Below are 23264 nucleotides of genomic sequence, written 5' to 3'. Positions count from 1 at the left end.
CAGAACCTAGCTGGGTCAGCTGGCATGCTTGCCAACAGCGGAGAAGGGCGGGAGGACGGCTCCAGCATGCTCCCTCCTGGAAGCTCAGAAAGCCAAGAGGACTCCGACGCACTGAGCTCAGCAACACAACTCGCTGCTGGTGTCTCATGTCAAACAGATGTGAGTTTGCTGGGGAGGGGCGCAACCTTCAGCGAACCACAACTTCTACACCTGAGCAGCACAAAGACCCTGAGGTAGCACGGATGAATATTCAAGAGGAAGAGACTGGGAAGCAGAACTTTGCATATACTCAAAGACGTGATCTTTTTTTGTTGGCAGACTTTAGACTTTTAGCCACTGCATCACTGTGCAGTGAGAAGAAACGTTGTGGACGCCCCTCCTCTCTACTTCTTTTGGTGCACCCCCCCACTTGCCTCCTACCTCCCATCTTCCAGCTCACCCCCCAACAGAGCAGAAAGCGTGAAAAATCTCACTAATGGGTTTATTTGCTGTCAGATCCGGGCCCATGTGTCATTCCCTCGGAGCATTCTGCTTGAAACATTTCATAGTTGAGTAACCAGGAGGGCGAAGAGGGGAGAGAGTGGAGGTGTGGGGGGGCTCAGCTGCAGTTAGTGACTGTCTCTCAGAGTTGCTGCATTCTTCTCGGCTCGGTGGCTCGTGAGCATCCTCCCAACAGAGAGTCCCGTCAGGAACCCGTGCATACGAGTCTGGAGATGTGGTGTGGGACCGCTCCGCTGGCTGTGGTGCTGGCGGTGTTGTGGACGTACTGTGTCCTGGATGCAGTGGAAGCCAAGAAGGAGAGGAGGAGGCCGAAAGAGACCCCGCCGCAACACACCGAGACCTACAACGTGACTCTGTCTAACAGTGAAGAAGAGTCCGGAATCCTGAAGGTACGCGCCAAAACACTTGTGATTAATGGTTTCTCGCCAACGCTAACAGGTTGCAGAGGACAGGTGTGATCTGCAAGGGTCAAACCTAATCAGAAATGTGTGAAACCCTGAATGGATGACTCCCAGGGGGTATGCCAGGAATTTGCGCAGCTGAAGGCTGATCACAGCATCAATTAGTGTGAAGTAGAGTGTCAACATCCTCCAACCATTCCACTGATGAGGTTTTTGCAAGGTTAGCATTGTTAGCATTGATACCTTGACCCAAGAATAACTTGTAGACACTTTCTAGTTTCTGAGTTAAGATGCATTGTTTGATGGTTGTCTTTATACTTTGGGCAGCAGTGGGTTAGAATGCAGCGCAGGTCATTGAGAAACCGGAAGGTCGGTGGTTTGAACCCTGCTTCCTCCTTCCCAGTCACTATTGTTGTGTCCTTGAGCAAGACACTTTACCCAGTTTGCCTTCAGTGCTGCCCACACTGATGGTCACGTTTTTATTAGTGTGTGGCTGTGGATTCTCTCTGTGAAGTGCTCTGGGTAGCTCAGGGTTTATCCTAGGATTTTTTTGAAGCTGTGGTGGTGGGCTGCATGAGAGGGGCTGCCGCCACTGTGTCATGCCGCTGCTGTGTCTGCAATTTTATTTTTAATGACAAATAGCAATTTCTTTGTGACTTACTTATTTATTAACTTATTTAACTTTTTTCAACAACTAGCAGAACATGAAACCAGAACATTGCAAAACTGTTAATTTAATGGCAAAGTTGCTGAGAGCACTGCCAACACTTTATTTACAAAGCACATCTCCACTCTGTGCTCATTTGTCATTAAATACAGGTGCCATGTTTGAATAGAACACTTATAAAAATACTAACAGGTGAAGCAAATATTCTTTGGTGAACTACTCAACATCAGCTGGTGAGCTACTGCTAGCTTATGTGTTACCTGTTGGAGACCCCTGTGATAGCGTCACTGTTAAAGCTGTACACACTACTTGTTTGTGTTGCACCACTTCGACACACAACTAGTGTTTTGAAGAAAAGCCATAGGTGTTATAATGATAACAAGAGAGCAAGATTAAGTGACACTTTAAAAAAGTTCGTTGTAATAGCCACTTGTAGCTCTGAGCTAGCTAGATACTGCCAGCCAGGCATGTAAACAAAGATGCCAGAAAGTGAGATTGAAACGTGAACAATCACACACGCTGGCATAGATAGGCTTAGCATGTGACAAGCTGTCGTCATTTGTCTCCACATTTTACGGGCTATTGTTCATTCTCCTGATAATAAGAAACAAAGTCAACACAAGACGTGTCGCGTATCTGGTCACATGCGCAAGTGCCAGGTGAATGCCATTCCGGTGAATGCTTATCAAAATAATGCGCAGTGAAACATTTTTATGATATTTTAAATCGTTTTCCAAATAATTGTAGTCAATATGTGCGTAAATAATAATCTATATACGTATCCATATAGCATATATATATATATATATATATCCATTCACATAATATATGCCTTAAATTGTTTTCAAGATTTTAAAAAAATCTTTATTTTTAAGATGTGGAGGCTTATATTTTGTAGTGGTTGCAGGGGTTTTCTCCGGGTACAGAAAATCCCTGCCATGATCTAAGACCACCTGCGAATAGTGAAAAAAACACTAGAAATTGAGGCACCCATTTCTATTTTAATTGCCACAACCTTTTTAAAGTATAAAATGTATAGTTACTGACCGCCAATGAATGATAATGAACTGTGATCCAAGAACAGATGGAATCAAAGTCCCGGTTTGTTGTCCTTGGGTGTGAATGTGAGAGTGAATGCTTGTTTATATGTGCACTGTGATTGACTGTCGACCAGTCCAGGGTGTATCCGGCCTCTCATCCAAAGTCCAGCTTAACCTAGTGAAGACAAGTCAAGTCCTTTTCTGCTTTTCTGATGTCATCACTGTCATCATAGCGAGTGGAGTGACATCATAAGGTAGAGTGAATCCTTTGTCATGGGGAATGACTCAGACTGCTCACAGTTTAGTGACTAGCAATGAGCTTGCAGCATTTCAAGGTTTTATTTGGCAAGTCTGGGGAAAAAAATGCAGACAGACTCATCAGTGGATCAGGTGGCTCTTTTGCAGACTGTGTCCAATCATTTTGAAAAAATCTCTCCAGCCCAGTGGTGCCTCCTGGCTTCGGGTGATTTTGACTCCAGCACGGGGGCCACTCTGGCGGACATGTGCACAGAGATAACTCAAAAACTCGCAGCTGATACAATGAAAAGCATCATACTGTTGTTCCAGCGGCGGATTGGTGACACAATCGTTGACAAGGTAAAGCCAATCCCAGAGGGCACTATGAACAACACGTTTTCTCTGGCGCTTAGCGTCCCTGTGCAGCCATGCGACTACGCCAACATGCTGGACTCGCTACTAACGGATGAGATTTCTCAAAGGGTTAACTGTGGTTTGGCTTCAGCCATCAACATGGAAGCTAAGCCGCTGGTGCCGTTCATCTACATCCCCGGCACCTTTACTAATCTCAAGGTACTCTTCCAGATGGTGCAGCTTGCTTGTGGTGCATTGTGGACTTACCTGGGTCAAGTTAAGTTGACAACTCGGTGTTTTGGACCCTGCTGGCGTCAGGTGTCAGGCCATGAGCCTCATGACCATACCCAGGTCACACAGCCATCGAGTCGGATGTCGTCCAACAATCCAAAGTCAAACATCAGCGTTGATGAGACAACAGAGGCGGTAACTGAAATCCTCTACAAATGGTCTGAACCCAAGGACGCAGAACCTGCAGGTTTACGACCCAAGACACCCGTAAATGTACAGGGCACAGCGTCTGACATTGTCACCACGATAGTCGGCGACCTTCACTATCCCCCAGACAGGAACAGCAGCAGCAGCAGCTCGGTCAGCCCTCATTTTGATTTGAGGTTGATTCAGAAGACGCTAATCAGCTTCTTTGCATCGAGCGTACAACCCATCCACCGCCAAGTGTTCCTCCGCAAAAACAGCTTTGTGGACTTCTCAAGAATGCGATTCGACAAGATGATGGCGGATGTGGTCAGCCAAGGTCTTTGGGAAAAGTCTGAGTACCTGGTGAGTCTCCACGGCATCTCAGCTGGCACATCAGATGCTACGGTGTCCCTGCCAACTGTCCTTCCTGAGACTTCTTTGACTTTTGAAGTAATCCAAGACGATGTTGAGGACCTGTACAACAATTTTGCAATCGCAGGAACAAAAGTCACTGAAACCCTTGAGAACCTGAGTGATGAGATCACAATGTTTTCCAAAAAACTGAGGAATAAAATCTACAACTATGTCAATGCTAACCAGGAGACCTCTCAGCTTGCAGCCAAGCTGTCACACGGGCGGAGAATGCCCGCCAAAACGGATGTTTTGTTTCAAATTGTTGAAGATTCTGTGGGGAAGTTTTTGCAGCAGGTGCTCCTCTGGATGGAGATGGAGCCCAGGAAGTGGAAGGCCAGTGCTGATGAAGTTTGCGGTACACTGAGTGACATCGACACGCTTATCACAACAATCGGGACCTCAACCATCACTGACTCATCGCTTTCACGATTTTGTGCGCAGACTCAAACAAAGCTGGCAAGAAGCTTCATGAGCAAGCTGATCAAGATGCTGGTCAAAGATGTACCCCCGAATATGCGGAAGTTGCTGAAACCACACACCATACAGCTGATAATTGTCCGACTCGGAAGCAAAGTGTCCAAGAAGGCCAACCTGAAGTCTCTGTGTACTTTAGACAGTAACTTCATCCAGACTGTTGCTGCGGACATCCTCCAGCATTACCATTCTCACGAGAAGTTGTTAGAAGCTTTAATCTCACAGGAATCGTCTTTTGATAACGTGGTGTTGAACCATCTGATGAGCAACCTCAAAAGCTGCAAAAGTGCTGCTGAGAGAAGTAAAATCAAGAAGTTCTTTTCTGTTTTACTCAAACCCTTCACACCTTTCTGCATGAACTGAGTGGAGGAAGGAAGACCGTTCATTCTTTGGTCCTGACCAAAGCATGGACACAATACACAGTTGATGTCCAGTAATAACACAGGTTGCTACTGGAATCCTCTTCCACTTCTCCATGATGACATCATTGGTGGAGCTGGAGGATGTTAGACACCTTGCACTCCTCCATCGTCCTTTCTTCTTGCGCTTGAGGATGCCCCACAGATGCTCAATTGGGTTCAGGTGTGGAGGAGACAGGCTTGTCCACTCCATCACTTTCATCTTCCTCGGTAAGACACTTGTCACCTTGGAGGTGTGTTTGGACTCTTTGTTATGTTGGAAAACTGCCATGCAGCCCGTTTCTGCTGCACAATATCACAGTATGTTGGAATTCATCTTTCTTCTCAATTAATTGCAGCTCTCCGAGTGCCAGCAGCACTCGTGTAGCCCCAGACCGTGACACTGCCACCACCAAGGGAGAGGATCTTCAGTATGTTACAGTACACATTGGCATTCATGTATTTCAATGAACCAGACCTCCCCCATTGTTGGCAGCACTGGTGCAGCCCCAGGCCATGACACTACCACCACAAAAGGAGCGGATCTTCAGAATATCACAGCAGAATATCACAGCACATTTTGGAATTAATGTTTTTTCTCAACAAACCGCAGCTCTCCTAGTGCCAGCAGCACTCACGTTTCCCCTGACTGTGACGCTACCACCACCCACAATATCCCAGCACATGTTGGAATTCCTATTTTTCCTCAAAAACCGCAGCTCCCCCAGTGCTGGCAGTAGTCATGGAGCCCCAGACTGTGAGACTGCCACCACCAAGGGAGTGGATCTTCAAAATGTCCCAGTACATGTTGGAATTCATGTTTTTCAATGAACCACACCTCCCCCAGTGTCGGCAGCACTCGTGCAGCCCCAGATCGTGACACTACCACCACAAAAGGAGCGGATCTTCAGAATATCACAGCACAATTTTGGAATAAATGTTTCTCCTCAATAAACCACAGCTCTCCTAGTTGTAGTACCACTCATATAGCCCCAGATTGTGACGCTGCCGCCACCAATGGGGCAGCTTTTCCGAATGTCCCAGCACATGTTGGAATTTGTTTCTCCTCAAAACTGCAGCTTCTCCAGTGCTGGCAGCACTCATGGAGCTCCAGACTGTGAGACTGCCTGCCACAACCATGGGAGCGGATATTGATAATGTCACAGCACACATTGGAATTCATGTTTTTTGAAGAACCACACCTCCCCCAGTGTCGGCAGCACTCGTGCCGCCCTAGATTGTGACACTACCACACCAGTTGGAATGTTGGAATTCATGTTTATTGCCAGCAGCGCCTCCCATTTACCTTCATTGACCGCAGCTCCCCAATTATGGCAGCCCTCGTGCAGCCCCTGAACATGATGCTACCGCCGCCATGCTTGATTGTGCACATAATTATCCTGATACTCGTGTTGAGTTGTAGTTCCCTCTGTGAACCGCCGCTCCCCCGTGTCAGCAGCATTCATACAGCCCCTGACCATGATGCTACCGCCATGGTCGACTGTAGACACAATTATCTTGCTACCTACCTGTGTTGCCAACTATTTAAACAGCAATGGCTGTTTGTTGACTCATTTTCAGAGGAGAGTAAATCTATTTGTTAAGCTGTACACCGACTTCTCTAAAGTACTGTATATCCAACTTTGCTTTCTGTATTATAATAATTAAAGATATCATGTGATAAAAATGCTGGAGTTACACTTCCAGCAAGTGCATCATTTCATTTTATTGTTGGACTGTTTCATGGTTCAACAAAAGATAAATGCTAAAAACAAAACACAACATGGGATATTTCTGTCAAACGTTACCCAGCATGAACCATATGTGTTTTGTGAAGGCGGGGTCACGAGCTCGAATGTCAAAAGTCTCAACTGGATGCGATCCAGGCTGTGCATTTGGCAAGAATTTAAAGGTAACATGGAAAATCCCATTGAACATGTTGAGACGCTTTAATCCATCAAATCCCAGCGGCTCAGGTTGTCATGTGTTGTGTTGACGTAGGCTCTGGTTACATTGTGTTCCCTCGGTTGAAACACCACCTATTAAATATCCAACTCATTCATGAATGTACACGCATGTAAGTAGCAAACCGCCATGAAAAGCATCGGTGTGCAGCTACTGCCTTGCCTTGCCTTGGGGATTTGTTTGTTGTTTTGGGGTTTTTGTTGACGTTCGGCCCACCCATTATGTTGGCATCAGATTCATAGTGTCCTTTATAGAGTTGTGCTTGTGTGTGTGTGTTTGTTTGGAAGACAACACGGGGGTGCTTGCGGCCGGCTGCTGTTTATTTGGCTTGGTCTGCCCCGTAAAAGCAGAGCCAATGAAGAATGACCCTGTGTCAACTGAATTCTGCCCAACATTATAAGTCCCTGGGATTCCGCTCGTCTGTCTAGGGTGGATGAGGGGGGTCTCGCTATTTTGACAAACGACACCCTTGCCCACCTCCTCCGCATTGTAGGCCTTGTGTCATGATGTAATTCCTGGGAACGATAGGTGGGCAGATATTTTTAAGAGTTCTTCCCAGTCAATTGATTCTGTCATTCAAAGCTCCGTCTGACTCCGCCGTGTCTGGGACATCCAAACGGGGAGGGGGAGGGCGGCCCTGGAAAGTGTAAGGTTCTCACAAAGACCGCTAAAGTCCTGAAAGAGAACACCTTCAAGAAGGGGTGTCCAAAGTGTGGCCCGTGGCTGTTTTTTTGTTTTATCATTGGCCCGCGGGACATTCTAAAAATATAATTCAACAGGACAACTAAAAAAACAACAGCAAAAATCTTAAAATCAGCAGTAATTTTCCAAGAATAAAGTCAAAGTAATAAGATAAAATTGTATTGTAATTCAATTCTAACAAGAAAAAGTAATTTTACAAAAATACTGAAATATTGTGAGGAAAAATAACTAATAATAGCATAAAGTTGAAATTAAAAAAATATAATAAAAATATAATATGACAAACAATCAAAATTGTAATTGTAAATTACAGTTGGAATTGTAATTTGAAAATTAGGTTGAGGAAAAAGTTATAATGTTGCAAAAATAAAGTCAAAATATTATGGGTAAAAAGTCAATTTCAAGAAGGAAATAAAACAACCGAAAAAATGGAAAAATCTGCAGTAATTTTACAAGAATAAAGTAAAAATATTAACAGAAAAAATTTGTAATAGAATAACGTCATAATATGAGGAAATTTTTTGGGGCTTTTTTGCCGATATGCCGATATTGTCCAACTCTCAATTTCCATATCGTCCGATTCTCAATTTCTGATTCCGATATCAACCGATACCGATATGTGTAACATCACCTATCTCCTGTAGTGGAATTAACACATATCTGTTCTGAAACTAATGGATACAGCCAAGTCATGCTGTCTATGTAGCAATGTTACAAACTTGTGAAATATGTAAAATCAAGTCTGTGATCAGTGTTCCCTCACTACATCATGGTTCACCTTTCCCGGATTCACTGTTTTGCTGATTTTTTGAAGTGCAAATTTGCTTTTTTTTTACAGTGTAGGAATGCGCATTGTGTTCTGCGTCCTTGTGGTGTATTAGAGCGATCTATCGGCACTCTGTTGTATGTGTCTTACTGTATTTACTATTGCCACCAGTAGAGGGTGTTGTATACTCATTTTGATGACATGTGCAGCTCCACCTTTATCAGTATGTGTTTACGTGCCTGTACCCAGAGTAGACAATAGCTGGCTAAACATAGAGCCACAACAGTCTTTATTGGCTAAGGGAGAACCTGTCCATTGTGTTCTGCGTCCTGATTGGCTGGAGACTATTGTCAATCTCCTTTGTGCCGTTTCCTGTTGTGGTCGATAGTTGCTAGCAAACTAGGTAACTGTGTGAGCTGCTTGTTAACCGCCAATAAAAAATAGAAGAAGCAGCTAACCGGCTAAATGAATCTTCGGTTCAAGGAGTAGGACGACGGCAGGAGCAATATGTTTTAACAAGGATACAAAAATGCTACAGCTGAACGGCGCCAGGACGAGGCACGGTCAGAGTAGTGAATACGCGTCAGTCGCTTAATAATTTGTTGTGTCCAACCTAGTGTCCAATGAAATTTGAACTTTGAGAGTGTTTAAACAATAGAGCAATGTGAGAAAATGTTATTGCCTGTCTGAGAAAAGTTTATAAAGTGTATTGTGAGGGGTCTTACAGGCTTAAAACATGTACTGTATAATAATTGCAAACAAATAAAGTTTGCTACTTAGGGGATTTCACTTATTGTGGGCTATTTTTTTATTTACGTGGCTATCCCCCATGATAAATGAGGGAACACTAATTGTATCTAACACAGCATGTCTTGAACTTTGATATATTTGATACCCCATTCACTTCTCTACCCTAAATATTAAAGAAGTTAGAGCAAATTTCATAGCGGGAAATAGTGCCTACGGTCCCCATTGCTTTAACATTGAGTCAAGACAAAAGCTGTGATCGACCCACGGACCTTGGCAAGTACAACTGTACGACAAAATATGTACTACAAAATATATAACTTAGGCTGTGAAATTCTGTTTTTAAAGTCAACAGAGTAGCCATTTTTTAATTGTTTTTGAAAATCAGAAAGTCCAGGGAAGAAAATCAAGTGTCATATTTTTCATGTACATGCCTCACACTGCAGTGCAGCACCGCACTGTGTGTGCATCCATATTGAAAACAGGACAGTTAAAAGTAACGGGTTAAAAAATAACATATTTCATACCATCAGATTTGAATTAAATTTCATCTGCAGATAGATATTAAAGTGAATTAATATCTTATATACCTTTGTATATCGTGTTCTGAAGCTCCGATCCATGAGTTTGAAAGGCTTAAAGTTGGACTTAACATTCAAAGTCGTCGTATGAGTCGATGTGGTTCAACTCTCAGTATAAATCCGATTCAAAATTGAAGATGAAGAAGTAATCCAACTAGCAAACATGTGTACGGATGAAAATACACTCGATATCCTAGGAAAAAATAGTATTTTTACAGACGTATTTTTACAGACGCATGCAGTGTCAGATTTTTGCAGCGCTAAATTACGGGTTTTGTAACATTGCTCGTCTATGGGCCAAATACTATCAAAGGTAATTATGACTTAAAGGGCCATATTGGCTTTCATTATAGGGAAAAAAAACTACTGATATTGACCGATATTACATTTTTATGCCGATATCGGACCAATAATATTGGCGGGGTGATATTATCAGACATCCCTACTTTACTCACATGATATATTGACTTTATTCTTGTAACATTAGAACTTTTTCCGCAACGTAATTTTCCCAAATTGACAACTTTGTTTTGTTTTGTTTGTTTCTCATAATATCAGAATCAGAATCAGCTTTATTGGCCAAGTATGCTTACACAAGCAAGGAATTTGACTGGTTAAATGATCTCTCACTGTATGTACTGTATATACACACACACTTAAGAAATAAAAAAGAGTAACATTGAGTTGTGCAATGGGATAACAGCAATATAATGACGATTAAAGTAAGTAGGTGTGTGATTAGTAAACCGGGACATCTGTAGCGCCTACCTGAGGGGAGGAGTTTGAACAGTTTGTGTCCACGGTGTGAGGTGTCCACATTAGACACTGTGCTGTTGAGGATTGTGACTGCAGGGGGATTTCTCCTGAAGTCCACTGTCATCTCCACAGTCTTGAGCGGGTTCAGCTCCAGATGGTTCTGATCGCACCAGAGGACCAGTTGGTCCACTTCCTGTCTGTATGCGAACTCCTCGCCGTCCCGGATGAGACTGATGACTGTCGTGTCATCTGCAAACTTCAGGAGTTTCACAGACGGGCCCCCTGAGGTGCAGTCATGGGTGTGAGTGGAGAAGAGCAGTGGAGAGTGAACACACCCTTGGCGGGCGCCAGCGCTGGTGGTCCGCGTGCTGGATGTGACGCCCTTCAGCCTCACCTGCTGGCTCCTGTCAGTCAAGAAGGGAGGCTGGCACAATGAGCTGGGAGAGCTTCTGGTGGAGAGCTTCTCAGGGGATGAGGGTGTTGAATGCCGAGCTGAAGTCCACAAACAGGATCCTTGTATAGGTCCCTGGGGAGTCGAGGTGATGCGGGATGTAGTACAGTCCCATGTCCCATCCATCGACCTGTTTGCCCTGTCGGCAAACTGCAGGAGGTCCAGCAGGGGGCCTGTGATGTCCATCAGGTGGCTCAACACCAGTCACTCAAAGGATTTCATGACCACAGATGTCAGGGCCACAGGTCTGTAGTCATTTAATCCTGAGATAGACGCTTTCTTGGGAACTTCTTGAATATTTTAACTCTACGCTAATAAAATGCCTTTTTTTTCTCTTAATATTTTGACTTTATTGTCATAAAATTACAGCTGTTTTTTTTTCCATTTATGCTGTTGTTGTTTTTTAAAATATTCCAGCTAATTAAACTTTCTTTTTTGTAAATTTTCTTCCCGTAATTATTTATTCCAATAATATTTTGACTGTATTCTTATAACGTTTTCTGCAACCTTTTTTTTTTCCAGAAATAACATTTTTTATATTTTAAACCTGTGCTACTAAAATGACATTGTTTCCTCGGAAAATTACAACTTTATTCTCGGAAAACTGCGACTTTTGTCTCATTATGGTACAACTTTTTTCTCTTGATATTTTGACCTTATTTTTATAAAATTACGGCTGTTTTTTCCATTTCTGCTGTTGTTTTTAAAATTTTCCAACTATTTCCACTGTCTTCCTGTACATTTTCTTCTCCGAATTATTACATTATTGCAACTCTCGTAACATAACTTTTTCCGCAACCTAGCTTACCAAAAATGACAAATTGATTTGTTTTGTTTCTCTTTCAACTTATATATGGTACGTATTAAGGTACGTATGGTACCTTTTAAGTGTTGAGTGTTGACACATGGCGAGTACAACGACACGTCCTGCCGTGACGCGTGCGTTGTGACAAAAGAGGCAAACATTTACGCCTGACATTGACGTAGCAGACAGGGCCTTCTCTGTAGTGATCTGCAGTGCTGGTAATGCCTTTCAAAGACATGTAATCCTCTCCTTGTGCCAATTTACACTCTCTTAGAGGGAATGCGAGCCTTATTGCTCTCCAAACAAAAGACGAGAGCAATCTGTCATTGTTGAGAGTGCTGAGGAATCTGCCACGGCTGTAATTGTGTGTGTGGGGGCGGGGGGTGGGGGGGGATGCATCGAGTCAAACATCACGCCCGGCGTGTTGAGTAATGGCGGGATTTCGCCTCAGGCCCAGCCTTTTCTTTCCTGTCAATCGTCCTCGCTGTCGATGAATGCGGCAGTGTCTGCCTGACATTTTGCACCAACCAGCGCCACAGACGCTCCTCTTGTTCGATAAGTCTGCCCAACCACGCTCACCCACCTCCATAACCCTCTCTCAAAACTCTCATTTTAGTATGTCAAATACTTCAACAGATGCATTGTTTGGGTTTCAAAACTATTTAGTGCCATGGGGAATCAGGGAAACTGTCATGCAAATGTAAAAAAGTTAAACACTGCTAAGAATAATGTAAACAGAAATAGTCTGTTCCAGGATGCAACTGTGGCCATCATAAAAGCTTTATTAAGTGTACAGGCAATGTTTTAAGTCACATTTTAAACATTCTTAACTTTCAGGTGTAAAAAGAAGTCAAGCACTGTTAATAATAAAGTAAATAGAAATAGTCTGTTGCATGGTCAAACTGTGGCCATCATAAAAGCATTATTAAGTGTACAAGCAATGTTTTAAGTCACTTTTTAACATTCTTAAATCATTCAATAGCAAAGATGTATTTATAAATTTTTTAAAACCCGAATGCTCGCTCTCAAAGATGTATTTTACGTGTTTTTGCGCGAGAGGCAAAAAGAGGTGATGATGCAAGTGCACAATACAAGAGGTGACTTTTCATGGCGTTTTAAGCTATAAAAGCAGCCACAAGGTGGCCGAAGTGCATTTGATAGGAGCTCTGCATGGATCATTTGCATGTATTAACACGCTCGACAGCAAGGAGGAATTGAAAGAGCATGGAGGAGAGTAGGGTGCAGAAGGTTCTTATCACACATTGTAGTTCCAAATGTGAAAATGGTAAATATTTCATGGTGTTATATTTGCAAATAAATTGTTATTTTGATGTAAAACAACCCTTTTTTGTTGTTTATGTTGTGATGCAGTTGTTTAGATATTTGAGCTGTCACAAAAGCAAAAGATTCTAAGTGAACGTTATGCTTGAAATGTATCTTTTCACAAAAAGCTGTTTTTCTCCCTTCTGTTGGGAACTTACCTATGTTCTACTCCTGATTACTAAAGAACGGAACAAGAGTCGAATCTTTCTTTTGGTAGGTTCCATGTTTGTATAGCCATAAAACACCATATTCTGTGTGCCTTGAAAAATCAGTCAAAATGGTCTAAAATGGCCCGTGCTGAAGGCGTTGAATTTTGAAAAATGACTGGGATTGAATGAGTTAACTGTTATACAAGTGTAAAAAGAAGTTAAGCACTGTTAGCCTACATTCGGAAACAATCTTTTCTATAGAGTTAATCTGTTCCATCATAAAATCTTCCAGTCATATTTGAACATTCTTAACCGTCATGCAAGTGTAAAGTGTAAAGTGTAAAAAGAAGTTAAGTTGGGTGTAGCTGGGATGACTCACGCAAGTTTTTCTCAGGTGTGAATAATAATTATACGCACAGCATGTAACGGCTGTATTCATTCCATGTGACTGCTGCATGGATGTTCATTTTCAATCAGGCGGTTCCTTACAGCCACAGCTGTTAAAGCCAGTGTTTTCAGAGGCGGCGCTCGTGACAGAGCCCTGCAGTTACCTACTTTTATGGACCACGCACCTGGTGGTTAATTGAATAGAGGCGTTAACTATCATGTCTCATTTAAACGGTAGTGTATTCTAAGGTCTCATCTGCATGGAAAGTGAGTTTGTGTTTGTGGAAGCCATCTTGGCGCCTGCTGTTGCGTGTTTCCCAGCAGAAGGGGATTTAAAAAAATGCTAGCTTGTTTGTTTAGTCTGAGAAAGTCGCGCCAGATATTTTGAAAGTGTTTTGATTCCAGCGCGTTGAGAAGGCAAACAAGAAGTTTTTTTTTTTTTTTTTTATTGCAGTGGAAACAAGACGCAGGTCTACTGTTGCTTTTGCAGATAAGCCAAAAGCTAAACAAATTCCACCTTGCTCTTTATCTGCTCATCTATCTGCACTGAAAGACGTTTGCTGAAAGGCTGCTTAAGATTGATGCTGCTGGAATTCATCCGGCCTGGCGTTCGACAGCAGTAAAAAAAAAAACCAAAACGGATGTAGGGCGATGCGTGAAAACAACGCTGCTTCCAGATGTCTTTTTGGAGCTTTCGTGTCTGGCGAGCTTGTAGGACTGGCTTGTTTCACACCAGCTAACAATATTCTGCAGTGTGTTATGATGTTGTGTTGAGGGTCCGCAGAAGCTTCCATCACACTCACAAACGGCACAAAGCCAACAGGGAGAAACACTTTTTGCAAGATTCAAATCCCCCAGAGGATAACCGTGCTATTACAAGACAAGATCACCGGCTTGCACGAATGTTCCACCGTTGTAGGGTCTTGTTTGCCGCCTTACTTGCAAAGTAAGGAACATTTTGGCTTCTACTTGCAGGTTTCCGACCAGCAGAGAGTGGATCCACTGGGATCATGGATGGACTTTGTCAAAAGACCTGTAGGCAACTTCCCGGCCAAGTGTCGCAAACGGAAAAGACCTCTGGTAAACACTAAATAGTCCCAACACGACCCCTTGACATTAAGCACAGTACAATGTATTATTATTATTGGTATCACTGATATTATTATTCGCAGAAATAGCATTATTATTATCATTATTACTAATATTTCTGTTATTATCATGATGACGATTATTATTATGAATATTATTGCTAGTAATATTATTATTATGGTTAATAATATCATGGTAATATGTTATTATTATGGTTAATTATTCTAATCCTTTGTATAATATAATTAGCATAGTATACTGTAGTTAGTTTAGTTAGTATAATATCATATTATATTTACATGTTATATTTACATGAGCAGTAGTATTTGTATTGCTTTTAATAATTATTATTGTTATTACTATTATCATTAATATTATTACTATGATTGGCATTACTAATGTTATTGGTAGTGATACTATTATTGCACATTGTCCACAGGCGCCGAGTTATTGTCATTATTGCTAATATTGCTGTTACGATGACAATGATGATGATTATTAATATTATTGCTATTCATTGTTATTATTACGATTAGAATAATTATCATAATTAGTATATTATATTAGTAGCATTAGTATTATAATTAGTAGTAGTAGTATTGCTTTTAATAAATATTATTGTGATTATTATCATTGTTATATATTTTTTAAATATTGCTATTATTATTATTAGGATTATTACTTTTACCATTATTATTACTATTATTATGATTATTACTATTATTACCATCATTATTATGACTATTACTGATATAATTATTAGTAGTAATAGTATTATTGCACTCCACCTACAGGTGTCTAGTTATCATTATCATTACTAATGTCATTATTACAAATACAGTATTGCTGTTATGATGACAATGATCATGATGATTATTAGTTGATATTATTATTATTGCTAACCATTGTTATTATTATGGTTATTATGACTAGCAGCATTAGTCTTATTATAATTAGTAATTATCATTATATCTTTTAAAATATTATTGCTATTATTATCATTATTCATATTACAATTATTGGTAGTACGAATATTACTGGTAGTTGTAATATTGCTTTTGATAATTACTATTGTTATTATTAACATTATTATAACATTTTTTAAATATATTGCTATGATCATTATGACTATTAATATGGCTATTACTATTATGAACATAATTAATGTTATTACTATTAATGGTATTAGTTGTAATAGTATTATTGTGCTCCGCCTGCAGGTGCGTAGTTATCATTATTATTATTACTTTTGTCAGTATTACTTATATTGCTGTTATGACCGATATCATTATTGTTGTTGCGGTGCATGAGCTGTATATGGCCCGCCAAGAATTTCTAAAGAAAAAAAAAACATAAAACCTCACAGAAGCCCAAAAACACTGAACCTGCACATTCATTATACACAACTTATTGATTATTAATATTGATTCAAAATAATGAATAATTATGGCCATCTGAAGTTCTGATTGGATGCTAACTTTGAGTGTCTGGCCTTCCCGAGCCGGGTCCAGCTGGTCCCCCGGGTCCTCCAGGCCCACAAGGCCCACCCGGCTCACCTGGAGCTGAGGTGACCCAGGAAGTTCTTCTGCAGGAATTCAAAGAGATGATCAAAGGTAGATGTGACGTAGATATACAATGTTGTAGATGCACGTAAGGTGATTGTGTGTTGTTGTGTGACGACAGAGGCCACAGAGAGACGGACCGCGTCCCTCGAAAGACAAACCGCGTCCAGCCAGCCGGCCGTTCCTCTCCTCACGCTGCAGGAGAACTTGACCTCCTACCGGCGAATCCAGGAAGCCTTCCACTGCAAGCTCAAAGGACCTGTGGTCGTCGACAAGAAGACTCTGATGGAGCTCCAGAATTTCCAAACAGTATGTTCTTTACTTTAATCATGACTTGGAATGCACGAGAAAGAGGAAAGGAAAAATAGATCTCCTGGTGTAATAACCGAGGTGCCACTGTCTAGTTTTAGTGTGTCTGGGTAGACTGCCGTAGACCTGAAAACGGTCTTTCCGACCCGTTTGCACGTCTTTCTTAAGCCTGTTGTGGTGAGATGTTGTTGTTCTTGGTAATGGGCAATGTGTTTGCATGGTGCCAGTCGCCCTCGGTGGTACCTGGCACAGCGCAAGCCCGAGGTTCCACCCAGAGCCGGCCGTCAAAAATATCAGTTGAGTCGCACGCATCACTCTCTGGATGGTGCACAAAAGACACTCTGTCTGTGACTTGGACGACACTTTGGAGAGGACAGAAATAGACACCTGGAGAAACAGCGCGCCTGTTGACCCGGCTAGCATAGCGCAGAACTGAAAAACACACGTTGGTGTCTTTCATGCAGCCGGAACGAGTTCCAGTCCTGAAGAATGGTCATTTCATTCAGGGCGGCACGGCTCAGGGGACAGAGTGGTCGTCTCCCCAACCTGAGGGCTGGTGGTTCGGCCCACTGTCCTCCCGTGACCGTGTTGAAGTATCCTTGGGCAAGATACTGAACCCCCTATCTTGAAGATAGAGGAAATCATCGTTATCCATATGGTCATTAAAGGTCTTTCACGCACCAAACCTTTCTACTGTTTATCTGTTTCCTGTTTACGACACCTGATTGTGTTTTCAGCCCCCAGCTAAGGGAGCCTTCCTCAGAGGGTCCGGCATGGATCAGTCCACCGGGAGATTCACTGCCCTCGTCTCAGGGATCTACCAGTTCTCTGCCAACGTCCACATTGGTAAATCACACAAGACAAGCTTCACTTAATCAGTGCTCGAGATAAGTATGATTTCTGTGCCTAAGACGGGGATGTAGGACACCGAAATCACTCCCACTGTGAACAGGTCACATGAAGGACATACAAAATACAGTCATACAAACATTAAATCCAAGAATTATCCCTGTGGTTGTCTTGCACACTGGAAGCGGGGTTGCAAGGGAGGGAGAGACAGGCAGTTATCACTGTCCGTTTCATAGGAGCAGACCCTTTCACATGCTCAAAGATACCATCTTTATCCATCATGATGGCCGCGGCAGTCAGACGGCTTAGACCGGGCAAAGTTTGGTCGACGTTACTCGACTTTCTGAGCATTTTAAGATATCTCCTTTCACTTCAATTTTCACTTTCATTTTCATTGGCGCACTGCGATCAGGAGAGTCTCCCTTAGGTCTGAGGGACATAATGACGGGAAAAAGTGAACTAAAAAAACCAAAAGTGACATTGTCCTTCCACAGTGTTGCAACGCGTGACTTACGTATTCTTCCACCTATGTATTCTTCCTCCATGCGCATGTAACTAGTCCTCTTTTTTGTGTGTGCAGTATTAATCATTTAAACGAGTGCATCATAACAATGACACATTATAACTCGAAATGCCGTAATGCGAAACGTCATACGACATCATCATCACGTAAAATGTCATAACCACAAAACTGCGCAACACGAAACTTCTTAAGGTTAACGCTGTAACCACAAAATTACATAACCACGAAATTTTGTAACATGAAATATAACAATGAAATGTCGTGACCATGAAATGCCTTAAACATCGTATTGCAAAATGCAACATGCCATAAAAACGCTGTAACCACGAAATTACGTAACCACGAAATTTTGTAACACGAAACATCATAACAATGAAACGTCGTAAACACAAAATGCCTTAACCAAAAAACATCGTATTGCAAAATGCAAAACGGCATAAAAACACTGTAATCATGAAAAGCCATAACACGAAATACCGTAACCAGGAAACATCGTAACGAGACACGTCGTGACCATGGAACGGCGCAACACAAAACACCATAACAGAATGTCGGAACACAAAATGGCATAATGCAAAATGTCATAACCATGAAAAGTTGTAACCACGAGATGCCTTGAACACAAAACGTCGTAACCAGGAGACGGCGTGTTAAGAAATGGCGTAACGCAAAGTGCATCAATGCGAAACGTAACCACGAAACGTTGTAACGTGAAACGTCGTAACCACGAGACGTCATAACCACAGTCATTATTTTACATTTCTTTTCTATTGTTTTGATTTTCAACATTTTTTAAATGTATTATTGTTATTGTAAATGTTATTTCTGCATTATTAGTTTCGGTCCATATTGTTGCTTTCGACATAAACGCCACAATCTTTCCAGATCACAGCGAGGTGAAGAGAAGCAAGAGTCAACTCAAGGCCAGAGACAACATTCGAGTTCTCATCTGCATTGAGTCGCTGTGCCACAGATACACGTAAGTATCACACATGGCGTCATGAAGCTCCAACACGGTCCGGTACTGCTCAACACCTTCCTTTTGACCAAAATTGAGAACATCTGTCCCCTCTTAAATTAAGCTAAACCGGGCACTAGCTGGTGATGTTGTCTTTTTTAATGGTCTTTTCTCTTTGTGTGCCCCCAGGCTATTGTTGTCCTCTTCTGTCATTTTGTTCTCTATATTTGTCCCCTCTTAAATGAAGCTAAACCATGCACTAGCTGGTGATGTTATTGTCTTTTTGATGGTCTTTTTGAAATATTGTCTTGTCAGGTTGTTGTTGTCTTCTGTCAGAGTTTGGTCTCCATATTCCCTCAGTCTGTCCCCTCTTAAATGAAGCTAGACCATGCACTAGCTGGTGATGTTGTTGTCTTTTTTATCATCTTTTCTCTTTTTGTGCCCCCAGGCTATTGTTGTTGTCCTCTTCTGTGATTTTGTTCTCCATATTTGTTCAGTCTGTCCCCTCTTAAATGAAGCTAAACCATGCACTAGCTGGTGATGTTATTGTCTTTTTGATGGTCTTTTTGAAATATTGTCTTGTCAGGTTGTTGTTGTCTTCTGTCAGAGTTTGGTTTCCATACTCCCTCAGTCTGTCCCCTCTTAAATGAAGCTAGACCATGCACTAGCTGGTGATGTTATTGTCTTTTTGATGGTCTTTTTGAAATATTGTCTTGTCAGGTTGTTGTTGTCTTCTGTCAGAGTTTGGTCTCCATATTCCCTCAGTCTGTCCCCTCTTAAATGAAGCTAAACCATGCACTAGCTGGTGATGTTGTCTTTTTTTAATGGTCATTTCTCTTTTTGTGCCCCCAGGCTATTGTTGTTGTCCTCTTCTCTGATTTTGTTCTCTATATTTGTTCAGTCTGTCCCCTCTTAAATGAAGCTAAACCATGCACTAGCAGGTGATGTTATTGTCTTTTTGATGGTCTTTTTGAAATATTGTCTTGTCAGGTTGTTGTTGTCTTCTGTCAGAGTTTGGTCTCCATATTCCCTCAGTCTGTCCCCTCTTAAATGAAGCTAAACCACACACTAGCTGGTGATGTTGTTGTCTTTATTATTGTCTTTTTAAATGATCGTCTTTCCAGGTTGTTGTTGTCGTCTTTTGTCATTTTGTTCTCTCATTTCTCTTGCTATGTCCCCTCTTAAAGCACATATTGTTTATGATCCGGTGGTGTTCCAATACAGGCTGCGAAATGAGTAGTATGATTCCCTTTGTCCTTGTCTCTTAAGTGACCAGGGCACATCCCCTTGAGTGATGGCTTACCTGGCAGTTTTTGTGCTTTCGCTATTGTTACTGGATTTATGGTAGTTTGTGATGTCTTGCAGCTCGTTGGAGATGATTGTGGGCTTGGAGAGCAACAGCAGGACCTTCAGCGTGAGCGTTCAAGGACTCCTGGAGCTCCAGGTGAGTCCAAGGCAATCTTTTCAAAGCATCCATTGATTCTGAGTGAGGAAAGACACCTAGCCTTGGCTAATAATTCCACTGGCCCCTGCAGGCCGGCCAGTACACCTCCATCTTCGTGGACAACGCCGCCAGCGCCGCCATCACGATCCAGAACGGCTCCGACTTTACGGGCATGCTCCTGGGCGTGTAGCGTGACGCTGCGGCCGTTGTCGCCGCCACCTAATGAACTGCTGCGCCGAGCGCGGCCAAGCGAGTCCGAGCTGAAGGGGGCGGAGCTTAAGCGAGTTTATTTTGGACAAACTCTGAGCGGCAAAACGAGACATGATTGCCACGCTTGTACTCCACGTAGAACATAGAAGCATATGTACAGTACGTATGATTCATACCGTGTACATTTCTTTACACAGCATCACTTTATAGCCACCGGTTGTCATGGCAACATGCTCCAAAGTCATACATATACTGTACATACATATCACTGTTCTATCCTGCCTTGTAAATGATCATAACTTGTTAGCACTGTATTTTGTTGTGATATTTATGTATGAATCTTGCAGTATGTATGCTATTTGACCAAATAAAATGATTTTTTTGTGACTTTTGTTATAAATTATAACATTCTTAACTCGCATACAAGTGTAAAAAGAAGTTAACTGCTGCTAATACTAATTTAATACAAATAGTCTTTTCCAGGGTCAAACTGTAGCCATCATAAAAGATTTATTAAGTGTACAGGCAATGTTTTAAGTCACATTTCTGACATTTTTTCCTGTCATACAAGTGTAAAAAGAAGTTAATCACTCTTGATAATAATGTAAATACAAATAGTCAGTTCCAAGGTCAAGCTGTGGCCATCATAAAAGCTTTATTAAGTGTACAGGCAATTCTTAACTGTTATACAAGAACAGGAAATCAAAAAATGTGTTTGAAAACTGTTCACTGAAACGAAAAATAAAGTGAAACTATTCATACCGGCCTTAGGAAGACGCTGCAGAGCGATACTGTCCCCTAGTGGCCTTTTACAGGTGGCGCTGGACTGAAGTGTTGCATTGTGTATTTTTGTTTTGTTTTAATTGGTCTTGGTCCTGAATAAATTGTCTTCCAGCCAGACCCTTTCCCATATCGCAGATCGTTCTATTCCCTGTTCTATGTTTATCATCACATTTTACCAACTTTGGACACCCCTGCTTTCCAGGCTCACTGAGCTGAAGTCTCGTGGGATTGGCTAATGTCTGGCCTGATGATGTTTGACTTTTGGGGCACATTTTCAAACCTCCAAATTTGTTGAAAATGGAGGATTTTTCCTTGGTACGTCCAGTCTCCATGGAGACAGCTGGAGGTGTTGGACGCGTGTGCTCAATGCCGTCCGTCACCGGGCAGGTCGGTGAGGTGAAGGAATGTGCTTATTAAAGCCTCGTTAGCGCACGCACACACACACACACACACGCATACAAACAATGGCGCTGCTTGATCTCTCAGCGTTTGCTGTAATCGCAGTCACTCAGTCTGATGCTGATAATGGCGACGATGGGAAATTCCTGTCAGCACTTTGGCAACCTCTGTCTTGGCAGGCTCCGTCAAATGCGTTACAGCACGCACGCTGTCATTAAACACTATTTGGAATAAAAACACACAATTAAAACTCACAAGGCGTGTGTGTGTGTCTGTGTGTGTCAGTCTGCGCCTTCCTTGTTATTTTTGGCGCGTCATGAAGAGGAATAAAAATTGGTGTTTGAGCGGCCATGATGATGCGTTTATGTGAACACACAATACGACATACGAAACCTGTCAGGTCATCAAGCTCTAACAGGGCACAGGCTTTTGGACTCGTGGTTTAGAATGAGGCCTATTAACTTCTTTTTACACTTGTATGAATTGTACTTGTACTTGTTAAAAATTTAAAACATTGCCTGTACACTTAATACAGCTTTTATGATGGCCACAGTTTGACCCTTGAAAACCTATTTTTTTTAACAATCATTAACAGTGGTTAACTTACTTTTACACTTGTATGACAGCCAACAAGTGATTTAAAACATTGCCTGTACACTAAAAAAGCTTTTATGATGGCCACAGTTTGACCCTGGAACAGGCTATTTCTATTTCTGTTATTATTCAAGATTCAAGATTCAAGATTCAAGAGAGTTTTATTGTCATGTGCATGGTAAAACAGCAGTTATACCATGCAATGAAAATCTTATTCTGTTCATTCTCCCAAGAAAAGAAAGAAAACAAATGAAAGAATAAGAACATAAGAAACATAAACACATAAACATATATACCAATAAATTAAGCAACAACAACAGACGAGACATTAATACAAGTAAATAATACAAATAAATAAATAAATAAAGTGCTATGAGTGTGTGCGTGTGTTGTGTGCGGCGTGTGCGAGTGCTTCGTTGAGGAGCCTGATGGCCTGTGGGTAAAAACTGTTTGCCAGCCTTGTGGTCCTGGACTTCAAACTCCTGTAGCGTCTGCCTGACGGTAGGAGTGTGAATAGTGAGTGTTGTGGATGTGTGCTGTCCTTGATGAGGTTGTGTGTTCTTCGTAGGACTCTAGATTTATAAATGTCTTGCAGTGTGGGGAGGGCTGCCCCAACAATGTTCTGTGAGGTCTTGATCACCCGCTGGAGTGCCTTCCTATCACGTGTTGTACAGTTACCGTACCAAACAGTGATGGAGGCGGTAAGGACACTTTCGATAGTGCATCTGTAGAAGCAACTCAGGATTGTGGTGGACATGCCAAATTTCCTCAGTCTTCTCAGGAAGTACAGTCTCCTTTGGGACTTCTTCAGAATTTGTTGGGTGTTGTGAGACCAGGTGAGGTCCTCGCTGATGTGTGTGCCATTATTAACTACATTGAACTTCTTTTTACACTTGTATGACAGTTAAGAATGTTAAAATGTGACAAAACATTGCCTGTGCACTTAATAAAGCTTCTACGATGGTCACAGTTTGACCCTGGAACAGACTATTTATATTTCCATGACTTC

The 23264-nt window shown here is 41.9% G+C and overlaps 1 protein-coding gene across 1 annotated transcript; it reads left to right on the top strand.

Moving 5' to 3' along the window:
- Window positions 1-101: 101 nt before the first annotated feature.
- On the top strand, window positions 102-22648 carry c1qtnf12 (C1q and TNF related 12). Its single transcript, XM_054781548.1, has 8 exons — window positions 102-890; window positions 14511-14615; window positions 16126-16237; window positions 16308-16495; window positions 17233-17341; window positions 18753-18846; window positions 20191-20269; window positions 20361-22648. The coding sequence occupies exons 1-8, from the start codon at window positions 714-716 to the stop codon at window positions 20457-20459; spliced, it is 963 nt and encodes a 320-aa protein (XP_054637523.1). The 5' UTR covers window positions 102-713; the 3' UTR covers window positions 20460-22648.
- Window positions 22649-23264: the final 616 nt, after the last annotated feature.

The sequence above is a fragment of the Dunckerocampus dactyliophorus genome, chromosome 1 (genome assembly GCF_027744805.1).
Source record: "Dunckerocampus dactyliophorus isolate RoL2022-P2 chromosome 1, RoL_Ddac_1.1, whole genome shotgun sequence".
In the NCBI taxonomy this organism is placed as follows: domain Eukaryota; kingdom Metazoa; phylum Chordata; class Actinopteri; order Syngnathiformes; family Syngnathidae; genus Dunckerocampus; species Dunckerocampus dactyliophorus.
The sequence above is the reverse complement of the archived record's forward strand: the minus strand, read 5'-3'. Positions and strand labels throughout refer to the sequence as shown.

What these genes read in the sequence shown, in the direction of transcription:
- c1qtnf12 (XM_054781548.1), top strand. Translation starts at nt 714, where the DNA reads ATGTGGTGTGGGACCGCTCCGCTGGCTGTGGTGCTGGCGGTGTTGTGG. An exon ending in GCAAACGGAAAAGACCTCTG is followed by an intron (nt 14,616 to 16,125) that starts GTAAACACTAAA and finishes GGCCTTCCCGAG; the next exon opens with CCGGGTCCAGCTGGTCCCCC. An exon ending in TCGCTGTGCCACAGATACAC is followed by an intron (nt 18,847 to 20,190) that starts GTAAGTATCACA and finishes GATGTCTTGCAG; the next exon opens with CTCGTTGGAGATGATTGTGG.